At 35.5% G+C, this 15111-nt stretch overlaps 1 protein-coding gene across 1 annotated transcript in view; it reads left to right on the forward strand.

Annotated features, from left to right (window-relative positions):
* The window catches only part of LOC103676497 (PARP1 binding protein), a 72239-nt gene that overhangs the window by 56750 nt on the left and 378 nt on the right, over positions 1 to 15111 (forward strand). The window contains exon 10 of the mRNA XM_008705701.2: positions 14321 to 14456. Coding sequence (XP_008703923.1) covers positions 14321 to 14456 — 136 coding nt within the window. The remainder of the gene's footprint in view (positions 1 to 14320; positions 14457 to 15111) is intronic.

Raw genomic sequence — 15111 nt, forward strand, 5'->3', positions numbered from 1 at the left:
AAATAATGAGGATATAGGATTAACCAAATTATCAGAAATGGAATTCAGAGGTAATCTGATGGTCAAAATGATGAGTAGAATTGAAAAAACTATTAACGAAAAGGGTACTGAGAATATAGGAATCCTCAAGGAATAGAAATGAGAACGAATCTGACAGAAATTAAAAATTCTAGTGAGCCTAAATGCGAGGCAAAACTTAGAGGTTCTATGAGCCAGGGTCACAGAGGCAGGGAGGAACGGGCTAGTGAATTGGAGGATGGGTTAATAGAGGAAAAAATGAAAATAGAAGATGGTCTTAAAAATCCACGCCACGAATGTAGGTTATGGGAGATTACTGACTCAATGAACGATCCAATGTTAGAATCATGGGCATCCCCATGTGGGTGGAGAAAAAACAGAGGTCTAGAAGAGATATTTGAACAAATTGTAGCTGAAAACTTCCCCTAATCTAGCAAGGGAAACAAACATTCGTGTCCAAAGAGGCAGAGAGGACTCCCAAGCTCAACATATCAAAACCCATGCCAAGTCAGTCATAGTGAAACTTAAATATTAGATCCAAGGATACAGTATTGAAAGCCGCCAGGGCAAAAGAAATTTCTCACGCAGCGCAAAGGTATAAGAATTTACGCAGACCTGTCTACACAGACCTGGAATGAGAGAAAGGGGGGAGCATGCTATAAAAGCTCTTTCAGAGAAAAACATGCAGCCAAGGATCCTTTATCCAGTAAGGCGTTGTCTCTAGAATTGATGGAGAAATAAAGACATTCAGAATCGCCAGTCACTAACCATTTCGTAATCTCCAAACCAGCCCTACAGGAGATATTACGGGGGTTCTATAAAAGAAAAGGCCCCAAGAGTGGATACACAGAACAGAAAGTCACAGCCAAACAAACAAAGACTTTACTGGCAACATGGCATCATTAAAATCATCTCTCCTACTCAGCTTAAGTGAATGGCTAAAATCTCCCATATAAACGCCACAGGGTTGCAGATTGATGAAAGGAGTGACTCAATCCATTTGCTGTTGCAAGAGACTCATTTCAACCCAAAGATGCATTCAGACATGAGAGTAAGAGGATGGAAACATCACTCTTCATGCAAATGGACCTCAAAAAAAAGCTGGGGTAGCAATTTCTATATCAGAAGATTGGATTTTAAAACCAGACTATAGTTAGAGATGAGAAGGGCAATATATTATTCTTAAAGGAAGTATTCAACAAGTGGATATGACAATTATAAATAATATGCCCAACAGGGAGCAGCAAGATACACAAGCCAACTCTTAACCAGAATAAAGAGACATATAAATAAAAATACATTAATAGTAGGGGACCCCAACACTCCACTATCAGAAATAGACAGAACACCCTGGCAAAAACTAAGCAAAGAAACAAAGGCTTTGAATGCCATACTCGACAAGTTGGACCTCATAGATATATAGAGAACACTACACCCCAGAACCAAAGAATACTTATCTTATTCTAATGCCCATGGAATATCTCAAGAATAGACCATGTTCTGGGACACAAAACAGGTCTCAACCGATACCAAAAGACTGAAATTATCCCCTGCATATTCTCAGACCACAACGCTCTGAAATTGGAACTCAACCACAAGGAAAAATTTGGAAGAAACTCAAACACTTGGAGAATAAGAACTATCCTGCTCAGGAATGACTTGATAAACCAGGAAATCAAAAATCAACTTAAACAATTTATGGAGACCAATGAGAATGAAAATACAACAGTCCAAAACCTATGGGATACTGCAAAGGCAGAGTCTAAGGGGAAATACATAGCATCCAAGCTCACTCTAAAGAATAGAAAATCTAAAATGCAGTTTTTAATTCTCACCTCAAGAAGCTGGAACAGCAACAGAGGGATGACCTAATCCACGCACGAGGAAGCAGTTGACCAAAATTAGAGCTGAAATCAATCAAGCAGAAACCAGAGTAGCAGAGCAGATCAACAGGACTAGAAGCTGGTTCTTTGAGAGAATCAATAAAATTGACAGATCACTGGCAAGACTTATCCAAAAGAAAAGAGAAAAGACCCAGATTATTAAAATTATGAATGAAAAAGGAGAGGTCACTACTAACAGCATTGAAATTGGAAGGATTATTAGAAATTTTTATCAACAGCTATATGCCAATAAACCAAGCAATCTGGAAGAGATGGAACTCTTCCTGGAAACGTATAAACTACCAAGATTGAAACAGGAAGAAATGATTTCTTAAACAGGCCAAATTAATTATGAAGAGATTGAGTCAGTGATAAACAACCTTCCAAATAACAAAACTCCAGGCCCGGATGGTTTCCTGGGAATTCTACCTGTGGCAGAGGCCACAGACTCATTGTCTTTTCTTTGCTGTGGGGGGCTTCTCCTTCTTGTCATTCTGTTGAGGAGAGGTTGCGGGGTTGTCCAGAGCCCAAATTATTGACTGGGTCCCAGGCCGTGCCCCTTGTTTTATAGGGATCTTAGGGATGTGGGCTTCTTCTTTAAAGATTTTATTTATTTATTTATCTCAATACTCAGCGCTGGAGATGTTCATTTATAGAGATCCAGATGTATCTTCCTGCGTCTCAGGCTGATTCCGTGGTTATTTAGGCTGGTCTGGTACCTATCCAGCTCGACTCAGGGGACCGGCTGAAAAAGGGGTCCCCTACTCCTCTGCCATCTTAACTCTCCTCTTAATGTCAATCAACTTTAATTGAGTCATGTAACACAAAACATTTCTTTGAATTTGAGGATGGGTTTCCTGGTGAGTTGAGATCCAGAATTACATTCAGCTCTGCAGGTTTCTATATGTGACTATGATTAAGTTCTTTAACATTTTAGAACTTCAGTTCACAGATCTAGTATATGATCCAGACAGTCCACTTCCAGGTATTACCCAATGGAAATGAAGACATATATTTAAACAAAAACTTGAACATGAATGTTGATAGCATCTTTATTTGTAAAATGTTTCTGTAGGTCAGCGAGCTTGACTGTTCTCTGCTTCAGATCTCACAAACCCAAATTCAGGGTCTTAGCCAGGCTAGGTTCCCATCTGGAGTATTTGAAGAAGAATTTGCTTCCAAACTCATTCAAGTTGTTGGTAGACTCCAGCTCCTGAGTTGTAGGACTGAGGTCCCGCTTTTTTCACTAGCTCTCCGTCAAGGGGTACTCTCAGTTTCTAAAGGCTATCAGCCAGCGTTCCTTTTTATAGTGCTTCTTCCTTCCTCAAAGCCAACAGCACATTAAATCAATCTTGCTATTTGAATCTCTTGACTCCTCCTTCTGTTCCATTTCTCACATTTTAAACTGAATCTTGAGAGACTACATGAATTGCATTTTGTTCCTGTCTAAGGACATAACGGCAGAATATCAATGATTGTAGATTAAGACTAGAAGAACATTTCACATTGTTTATTGACTGGAGCTATTCTTTATGTTTTTATATCTTTATTTGATTTGAACTAAGTTTTCCTGTCCTCATTTCAAATATTTGTGCCTGTAAGTAGCTAATAATATGTTTTTTAAATGCTTAAAATTTTCTTGGTCTTATTTTTCAAAAAGAAACTTGGTCTTAATGCATTCAGCTACATTTCTTGAGCATCTACTATGTGCAGGTAGAGATACTCTTCTATGGTTGGGAATTCATTCATTTGTTCAACAAAATTTTTGTGTAAAATTTACAATTACTTTAAATTATCAAACCATTATTCATCTTGATACAACTTTGAGAACTCTAATTTGTATGCTCTTTATATTGCCATTTGGAAAGTTAGTCCCAATTAGCAGAACTTTTAGTTAACATCTGTTTCATACCCAAGACCCATTTAGTTTATATTAATAAGTCTTGTCTTTCTTTTGGTTATTATTGGTTGTCAGTACTTAATACATGTGGAATACATCAATGTGTTTTATACAATTTTTCTATGGGTAAAATTTGTTTATTTGTTATTATCTGTTTCATACCCAAAATCCATTTAGTTTATATTAATGTCTTGTCTTTCTTTTGGTTATTTTTAGTTGTCAGTACTTAATACCTGTGGAATATATCAAAGTGTTTTATACAATTTTTCTATGAGTAAAATTTGTTAATCCTTTGTTATATTACACAAGTACTTACAGTCAAGGCATAGTATCTTTTTTAAAAAAATTCATTCTTTGGACTTCATTAGAACCAGAAATGTAATGTAGAAGTTCTTTAATTTTTTTCCCTGCTATGGATACTGACAAACTTTAATATTTTCAATTAAAGATCATTGGGATAATACCCTCTAGTTCCATCCACATCGATGCAAATGGCAAGATTTCATTTTTTTCTTGATGGCTGAGTAATATTCCATTGTGTGTGTGTGTGTGTGTGTGTATATATATCTATATATATATCTATATATATATCTATATATATATCTATATATATCCATTCATCTGTCGATGGACATCTGGGCTCTTTCCATAGTTTGAACTAGAGGGTATTATGCTAAGTGAAATAAATCAATCAGAGAAAGATAATTATCATATGATTTCGTTCATGTGTGGAATTTAAGAAACAAAACAGAGGAGCATAGTGGAAGGGAGGGGAAAATAAAACAAGACGTAATCAGAGAGGGAGACAAACCATAAGAGATTCTTCACCATAGGAAATAAACTGAGAGTTGCTGAAGGGGAGGGGGAAGGGAGGATGGAGTAAGGGGGTGATGGGCATTAAGGAGGACACATGATGTATGAGCACTGGGTGTTATATGCAACTGATGGATCACTGAACTCTACCTCTGAAACAAATAATACGCTATATATTAATTGAACTTAAATTTAAAAAAGATCATTGGGATATTTTGTTAGAATTAAGTAAATCAAAATGAAAAAATCTATTTGAAGAATGAGAAGGTTTTTTGTTTTTTGGGTTTTTTTTTTTAGAAACTAGTAAGAGTTAATTACTATAAAATGTATAGACAAATTTAGAAAGTTTTGGGAAGTAGAGGAGAGATTATCTAATATAGTATCATATATAGATGAGAGACCAAAATCCTGAGGAAACACCTTATCCAAGATCTCATAACTACTATGAAATGTTTTATGTCAGTGTGCAAAGCCATGGTTAAATACTAATGAGATTATAATTATGTTGCCTCTGTTACTTAATAGTGGAGCTGACTTAGTCTACTTGGCTCTGACACTAAATGGCAATAGAGAGAGGAAGGAATTGGTGTTTATGATTGTATTTTACTGTATAGTGGTCTTTATAAAAGCAAAGTGTGAAAATAATTGGTTTAGCCAGGTATAGAGCTAAACCATAGCCAGCTAAAGTATTTTGTTGGAGTAACAAAAAAATGTTATTATATTTACTACTAAGTAACTATGGAAAAGTAGTTTAACAGCTTTTTGTCTTATTATCTGGTTACTTTTGCTCTTTTTGCATATAGTTCTTTTTTTTAGTCATGGAAAGAGTATATGATCTACACTTGAAATAGTGTCTTGGAAAGAACACTTCAAAAATAGAAAATATTAGGGAACTTAGAATTTTGATGTTGTAGATGATAAGTGATTGTGAAGCATCCATGTCATTATTAGGTGGGGCAAATTAACTTTTCTTAAACTTTAGTTTCCCATTTATAAATAAAAATAGACACCCTTCTGATCACACCATATTCATTTTAAGTCCTCGAGTTTTATTTCCTACTATTGATTATTAGGAAACTTATCCATGACAGTCAAATAAATTCCCCTGTGACAGAAATCAGAAGGTTCTTCTTGAAACTTCATGGTTTTGATAGGAAACTTTAGAGAATGTTTACATCCCATTCCCCACCCCACCCCCCAATTCCAAGCAGTTAATACAAGTATCCTCATACCTCTTCCTTAAAGATTTTCAAGAAGATACCTCCTTATATCCCTGTAAATTAATTAGTTTTAATCCTTTCAGCTTGGTTTAGCAGTATCTCAGCAGGTATAACTGAAAAGTCAACATGTATAAGTCTTTTCCTTATCCTGAGTCTAATGTTTTTGCCCATATACATACAATAATACATAGAATAATCAGCATTAACAGATTTAGTAACTTAAGTGAGCTGATCAGGAAAATACTGTATCTTTAAAACATGGAGTAGCTGGAACAGTGAAAATTAGGGCTCAGGTAGTGTGAAAAATAGACTGGCAATAACTTTGGTACCCTTTGTAAGCAGTCAGGCAGTCCAATGCTCATGGTGTTAGAAAATTCTTAATTAGATATCCAAATTTAACCTTTAGAGTCTTAGAAAACTGAGTATATCCAAATTAAAATGGTAGATTAAACTTAACTCTTAGACTTTCTCTCCCCTTAAAATGTCTATAAAATAGTAACAACTAACAAAAACATTCACCAAGCGCAAACAATAAAGATTAATGCAATTAGATACAGTAACTTCAAAAACGATGGCCAAAGGAAGAAACTAAAGATTTCAGAGGGAAGAGGCACAGCATGACTTAGCGACTTAATATAGACCCACTCCCTGATACTATACTAGTGAGTTGACAAATCCTGAGAATTATCACTAATACTTCCCAAACTGAGGAGCCAACTGAGTGCGTGTATTCTTTTTCTTTTTTCCTTGTCAGAGAAATAGAAGTGGCAATTAGATAGTAATGTGGCTAAAATGTGAAAAATGAACCCTGGAACTTATACACTTACACAAATATGGCCTCTAATGCCACATAATGAACTGGGGAAATTATTCAAATGATCCCCTTCCATTTGAATGAGATATAGTGGCTAAGTAGAGGGAGTAAAACTTCTTATAGTACATATAATGTATAATAAACTCTTAGGAGAGAGTGTAGAACCCAGAAATGTTTTCAAACTGTCTGTTTTCTTTGCTGAATGCTACTTCTGCTTCCACCACTCCTCAGGCTACTGAAAAATGAGGAATAACAGAAAGTATGCGGCCTTCAAAATGTAACTGAGGAGAAAATAAAATGCTCTCAAATAAGGAGGGAACAGAATCAAGAAATCACTCAGACTTGGAGGCCTCTGTTTTGAACTAGGATATAGTAGGTCACAGCAGAATACCATTTTTGCTACAATAACAAAATAAAAAGCAGATAAATAGGGGAGAATATATTTTAAAGACATAGGGAAACTATGTAAGCAAAACAGTTTAAGTAAACTAAAAATCTGAGGAGGGTAAAGTCTTTTTGAGGTGAGCAGTTCATCAGCTGCTTTCTTCCCTGGGATTATTTGCCAGTTTTAGGTATGAGCCAAGAATTGATGTTGGCCCACGTAAAAGACCTCTACTGAGGGAAAGAAGAACTAACAAAGATTGTGGGTGTCTTGAGGCTCTGGCAACAATTTGGAACCTAATTAGAGTCCCAGAATGAGAGGAGAAAATAGGAAAGAAATGGTATTTCTAGAAGATATAATGATTGTAATTTTTTTTCCAAAGCTTAATTGGTTCTTTTACATCAGATGGTAGTTAGAAGACATGGGGAATGGATGTGAAGTCTTTTTTACTAATATAAAGTTGCATATGGGTTCCAATATTACAGACACAGCATACAAAAAATGTCCCAGAGTCCTTTGCGAATCCATTTGCAGCACATGAAAGTGCCACAGGATGGGGCGCCTGGGTGGCTTGGTAGTTAAGCATCTGCCTTCTGCTCAGGTCATGATCCCAGGGTCCTGGGATCGAGCCCTTCATCAGGCTCCCTGCTTAGTGGGGAGTCTGCTTCTCCCTCTCCCTCTGCCCCCTCCACTTATGCTCTCTCTCTCTCTCTCTCTATCTCAAATAAATAAATAAAATCTTTAAAAAAAAAAGTGCCACAGGGTATAGATGATAAAGCTTTGTTCTAGAATAGTGCTCTCCAGTGGAACTTTCTGTGGAAATGTTCTGTAACTCTGCTAATACACATGACTCTCAAGCACTTGAAATATGGCCACTGCAACTGAGGCCCTGGATTTTTAATTTTATTTAATTTTAATTGATGAATGACATGTGGCTAGCGTATTAAAGCAGTTGCAATTCTGGTGGATTAGAGATAGCTACAAAAGGAATAATGGGAGACCAATAAGTAGAGAAATGATGCTCTGACTTCGAGAGATGAGAATAAGATTGAAATAGGGAGAGAGAATGGAAGAGAGGCTTCCAAGCTGAGCAAATAACCTGATGAAAATAATAGATTATCTTACTCGTATAGACTATGTTATTGGGTAGTTGTACAAAATAAGTGAATAAATAGTGTGGGGCAAGTTTAAGGAAAATATGGCTTTTGTGGTTTTAAGGAACATTATTTTTTATAGGGCTTATTGTAAGGATATGTGCATGAGAATCTAGGGGTGGACTACTTAAGAACTTTAAAGGGCCCATGGATATAACGGGGCTCAAGGACTCAGCTGCATGATTCTCAATATGTAAATGTGATATAGGTTTTCTCTGTGTGTATGCATCTCTTTTGTTCTTTACCAAATTGTTTCACCACTCTGTTGAACAGAATAGAGTTTACTTTGTACATGTTTTTCTATCTCAAAGCTTTTGTCCTTGGGGTGATTTAGCTGTTCTTTGCCAGTCTGCCTCTCTCATTTCTGTATCATATGGTTTCCTTTCTCTTCACTAAAGAGTAGAATCCATTCTGTAAATCTTTTTTCTTCCTCCAAGCCTTTGCTTCGTAATGTCTCTGTTCCCTCATACCTTTCTCTTGCATATATCTGTTATAGTCTTAAAATTTTACTTAATTGATTCATTCAGCAAACATGTATTAAGTGCTTCCTGGGTACCAGGCTATGTCCTAAGCACTGGAGATATATCAGTGAACAAAACAGACAAAAACCCCTGCCCTCGTGGACAAGTCTTCCCCAGATATTTGTGGGGCTGGGGTACAAGAATTTAAACAGAAGTCCTTGGCCCACCATTACACCCCCTTTCTGTTTCACACTCTTAGGGACACTCCACCAAGAGGTTTGCACACTCCCCATCACCTTCACCATAAACAATCAGCCTTTGAACCTAGAAGAAGAGGCCTGCACAAGTCCAGTAAGGAGGGGAGGGCCACAGGAAGGCCAGAGCAGTTCACCAACAGTTGCCAAACTAAGGGTTTGTTTGTGGAGCTTACATTTTAGTTGGGAGAGGCAAATAAGGAACAAAATGAACAAGTGAATTATGTGGAACATTAGAAGGTGCTGTGGAGTGAAATAAAGCTGGGGGAGGAAGTTAGGAGAGTGTGTTCCTTTGTGTGTGTTTTGGTTTTAAATAGGATGCTCAGCAGAGGTCTCTCTGAGAAGGTGATATTAAGCAAAGACTTTAAGAGAGTGAGCAGCATTTTGCATTAGAATGAATATGGGATGTTTTCATTAGACTGAACTAAAGTTGAATTCATTGGAAGGAAATAATGAGGTTGGTATATATTGAGTACCTACTAAGTGTCAAGTGTTATATTAGACATTTTATATCCTTCATCCCAATTAATCCTTGTTAAATTCTAGAAGGCATCATTTTCTAGATCTTATAGTTAGTAAGTAAAAGAGCAAGGGTTTGTATTCAGGTATTAGACTACAAAGACTTTATGCTGTTTCCAAAGAGTAAATAAAAGCATAGTAATTATAGTGAAGAGTCATAAAAAAAGTAATGCTACTATTTAGGTTGAAAATATTATCTTTCTGCTATTTAACAAAATAAATGAAATTTCACTGATGAAGAAATGGATTATTTGATGTATTTACAATCCACACACCATTAAGGGTAGCAAATTTGTTCTTTGGAAAAGATAATGTAAGAATGAAAAGATAAATTTAGAATATTTATTTTCAGTTCCATATTTAATAAGTATGTTGAGGATAATTTCCTTTTTCAGACTTGTTGATATATTTATCAGCATAATGGTGCTTAGCACTTTCATTACCTTACTAATGCAGCTAACTCCAGGAGTGACTGTGACTTTACAGTATTTTGACTCATTTGTTTTAATTTAACTGGAGTCAGGCTTTCCTATGTGAAGTACTATTTTCCTCAAACTGGGAACCTACTAATAATTCCAATTTAAAAAGAGCTTGTGGCAAAAAGGACTTTTCCAATTCTTGGCAAGTTTGAAGTTCATTGCAATTTTACTGTGGATAGAAATCTTTCCAAAGAGGGGAAATCACTCTACAAAGGAAAATGTTCAATCCTTTTCTCTCATATGACTTGAACATAAAATGATTTTAACAGCCATGTATGAATCTGGACATTATTCTTAGTTGTTTAGTACTTCAAAAGCACTTTCAAGAGGGAATTGTTTTGCTTGTTTGTGATTCCAAATCAAATACACAGAGAGATTTGGAAGATTTGCAACAGGAAGTAATCTCAGTTCTATGTAGCCACTAATCCTGTGCAGAAAAATTCAACTTTTATGAACAAAGGAAAAGCAATCTCTTTTAAGTTATAAATACAAGCCAGTGCAGCTTGTATTGTTTTAATAACTAAAATGAAGATACTGATTGTAAGTTCAGTTTTTGAGTTGCATTCCTAGAATAATTTTATGGAGTTGGTCTGGTCCTTCGGAATCTAATTTAACAGATTTCTTACTCTACAGAAAAGCTGTCTTCATATGTGTTATTACATTAATTAATTGCATGGTATCTAAATGGATCTTAAGAACTTATGTAGTCCTTTCGAATTTTTAACTTTATTTAATTCTGACAGTTCTGTAAGATAAATATTATTCCCATTTATGTGCGGATAAGTGGGAGAGGTTCAGAGGCTTACCCGAAATCACCTAGTTTATAAGTGGTAGGGCTGATGGGCCAGTATTAGAAGGCGGGTTTTTAACTGCAAATCTGGTGCCTTTCCCATCACATCATTGTCTTTTTGTGCTGATCTTTTTAGCCAGACATCACATTGTTGGCTCCAGTCAGGTTCATGATCAATGAAAATCTCTAGGTCTTTTTCATATGTTGCTTTTAAGTCAGGATATCCTCATCCTCATCTGTAATTGATATTTTGAACTTAAATACAGGACTTTGTTTATCCTCATTCATTTTCATCTTATTGTTTTCTACTTTGGTTCTAGTTTTCTGACATCTTTTTTTTTTTAATTTTTTTTTTAAGATTTTATTTATTTATTTGACAGAGATAGAGACAGCCAGTGAGAGAGGGAACACAAGCAGGGGGAGTGGGAGAGGAAGAAGCAGGCTCATAGCGGAGGAGCCTGATGTGGGGCTCGATCCCATAACACCGGGATCATGCCCTGAGCCAAAGGCAGACGCCCAACCACTGTGCCACCCAGGCGCCCCTCTGACATCTTTTCAATCTTGAGTCTGTTATCCAATTTATTATTTCTTCCAGCTGTGTGTCAACAGCAGATTTTATAAGTGAGATGTCTTTGTGATTATAGGAGCCATTCTAGTAATCTCTTTAGTATACTGTGTGCCTATAGTTGGAATTTAGTAAGTCATAATTGATTTAAAAAAAAAGAGATTTTTGTACAGGGCAGGGAAAAAAACCTCATATATGATCTTTTACAGAAAGAAAAAAAATATCTTCAATGTAATTAGTCAGTTATTTCTTTTGGACATAAGTATTCTAAGTTTACCATAGAACTGTTGTGGTTCTCATGTTTTGATATTTTAATAAATAATATATTTTATGGTGAATAAAGTGGTTAACTATTTCCTTTCACATCTGAGTCCATTCTCGGTATTTTAAGAATCCATGGTTTTCTGAAATTACCCTGCTGTCACTGAGGCTCAAGAATTTCGCTATAGGAGGCCTGAAGAGAGGAAACCTAGTGTAGGCGGGACTACTACATTTATTTTGTGACTGTATTTACATAGCAAGGAAAGGTTTTTACTTAGATGTGTGTCAAAAATTACTAAAAATAACACAGCTTTCTAAAGAAATGTTTATTTTTGCTAACCAGGAGATTGAGAAAACATTAATCTTCTGTCCTAAATAATATACTTATTGTATTTTTATTTAGAGTATTTGGGGGGGGTGCTGATGAAGATTTTGTGGTGGGATGCTAAAGTCCTCCAAGCCACCCACAGGTGCATTCACTACCTGGGTACTACAAAAGTGATCCTAGCCAGCCACTTAGCATTCATTTGCCTTCATGGTCTTACCATACTCTTTATAACTCATTACGGGCAATAAGTTTATAATTCTCTCTAAGCAGTAACTCTGGTGAAATGAAAGAAGTGTTGTGTAATGTCACAGATAATAGTAATGATAATAATAATAATAAAGATAACATCAACAGCACTGGTTTTGCCGATACAAATAAAAGGTTTTTGATAATGCTATTGTTTATTTATTCAAATAAACGTGACATAGTATAAACTTTACAAAGTTCATTTTATTAACAAAATTTATTTTAATACCTTTATCATTTGCTTTAATTCTGTATTTATAGAATTTATAAAGTCCAGAAAGGACTAGTTAAGACCTTTGGTTATATTTTAAGGCATCTCATGATGGAAACTGTGTAATAGTAGTTGTATTCATAGAGATTCAGGAAGATATTGGGTTGTAGTTCCGTCATCCATAATCAAGAGCGTACTCTCTTGTACTTTTTATTTATTTATTTAAAATATTTTATTTATTTATTTATTTGACACAGAGAAAGACAGCCAGTGAGAGAGGGACCACAAGCAGGGGGAGTGGGAGAGGAAGAAGCAGGCTCCCAGCAGAGCAGGGAGCCTGATGTGGGGCTCGATCCCAGGACCCTGGCAGAAGGCAGATGCTTAACAACTGAGCCACCCAGGCGCCCCTCTCTTGTACTTTTTAAAATAGTTTTTTATCTTTTACATTTTCGTATTTTTTTCAATTTTGTGAATTTTTGTGCTTAAAATGGAAGATATCAAACTCCAACCAAACTCTAAATTTTCAAGCAAATTAAACATAATTTTTAGTGATCTGGGGACTGGAGCTCTCATAGACACCATTAGTCAGAAAGATTTAAACTTGTCATTCTGGAAACACTTGCTTTTTTTTTTTTAAGATCCATTTATTTATTTATTTATTTGAGAAAGAGAAAGAACAGGTGAGAGCGAAAGCATGAGGTAAGGGCAGAGGGAAAAGGAGAAGGAGAGAAGCAGACTCCCTGCTGACCTTGGAGCCTGACCTGGGGCTCATTCTCAGGACCCTGAGATCATGACCTGAGCTGAAATCAAGAGTTGGACAGTTAACCCCTGAACCACCCAGACACCCCGTGGAAACACTTGCTTTTATGAAGCAACTGGAATAATCTAATTTCTTTTAAACTGTAGTCTGTGGATTTCACTGCCATTATCTTTGCTAACATCTAAGTTGGTTAATGCAGTGATCTCTCTGAATGTATAACATAATATTTAACTACTGAATATGAAATATAAAATTGTGGTGTTTCAGACTTTGTAAACTGGTATCAATCAGTATTTTGTAAGTAATGTTCAGCATAATGTAGTTATGCTTTGAAGTGTTAAATTTTTGAATTGTTGAGGTCCTCTTTATTTATTCATTTATCTGAAATTTAAACGTCTGTTTCTGAAAAGGATTTGATGTCTCAGTTTGAAGATATCTCTCCATGATAACTGAATGTCATTACGCATCAGCTGTAATTATTGAAATTTGCATTATCCGTATAGCTTACTTTGTTCTGAAATTTATTTCTATCCCTAAAATGGCCACTGGTTTTATGTTTGCAGAATACATTTCCAAAACTACTTTTTTAACACCCTTTTTTGTGGTTAAGAATTGAATTTAGCTTTCTAATTTTCTCCTACTTATGATCTTTGAAGATAAATGCAAGAGTTTATTTTGAATATTTGACCATTAAATCATTTGGTCAAATATTCCTAGAATGGTATATTTGAATCGTCTTTCTTATTTTCCTAAATATTCAATAGTCACATATTCTGGAGTCTAAAATTGATTTTTCTGAACTGTTAAAAAGTATAAAAAGTGTGCATAAAGCTGGTATTACTGAAAAGAAGAAAAATGCCAGTGTAGCAATGGTTGAGTTTGTAAACTATGAAACATCAAGGGTTAAAAGTTCCTAATGAATAATGGAATATTTTATTTTTATTTTTTTTTTAAAGATTTTATTTATTTATTTGACAGAGACAGCCAGCGAGAGAGGGAACACAAGCAGGGGGAGTGGGAGAGGAAGAAGCAGGCTCATAGCAGAGGAGCCTGATGTGGGGCTCAATCCCATAACGCTAGGATCACGCCCTGAGCCGAAGGCAGACGCTTAACGTCTACCCAGGCGCCCCGAATAATGGAATTTTTAAGGAAAATTTTGTGTCTTGATTACCATAGAGTATATTTCTATCTGGATGAAAAAATAACTGAAAATAAATCAAATAAAATATATTGCATACTTTCTTCTTTCTTCCGGTTACTAGATGAAGCAAACCTTAATTAGATCCCAGTTTGCTTGTACTTATAAAGATGACTGCACAGTAAGCAAGGATAAATGGAATGATGTTAATTCAACATCCAAGACTTTGTATGTGCTTCACATGGAAGATGACCTTACTGGTAATTGAGTTTATTTGAGTAATTAAATAACTATTTAATTCTAGTATATTAATTTTTTAAAAGATTTTATTTATTTGAGAGAAAGAGAGAGAGAAAGAGAACACACGCAAGAGCATGAGCAGGGGGAGGGGCAGAGGGAGAAGCCAACTCCAACCTGAGCAGGGAGCCACTGTGTTGGGCTTGATCCCAGGACCCTGGGATCATGACCTGAGCAGAAGGCAGACGTTTAACTGACTGAGCCACCCAGGCACCCAAAATTGGTTGTACCATAAGTGAAACTAGATTTTGTTTTGCAAAGTATGAAATGTGAAATGTAAAGGTTTATATTTTTAAGACCTGGGTTTATTTGAAAAGTTAAATCTAGGTACAAATCTAGGAGGAATAGGACACAGTTTGATTTAACTAAATGTATTTAAGAAATAATTTGTAGCATTTCGGATTGAGTGTCACACATTCAAAGAAAGCAAATATTTGTTGTTTGGAGGGATAAAAAATGATATGGCGAATGAAGAGTAATGTGCTAGGAATGTAGCTGTATTTGTTAATCATGTAACTTATAGAATTATGTGATTGAAAATCAAATTTTTGAATATTCTTAAATGATTTTTAAAGTTTATTGTAAAATTTTCACATGTAATACTAAATATTATATAAT

The sequence above is a fragment of the Ursus maritimus genome, unplaced genomic scaffold (assembly GCF_017311325.1).
Source record: "Ursus maritimus isolate PB19 unplaced genomic scaffold, ASM1731132v1 scaffold_21, whole genome shotgun sequence".
Lineage (NCBI taxonomy): Eukaryota > Metazoa > Chordata > Mammalia > Carnivora > Ursidae > Ursus > Ursus maritimus.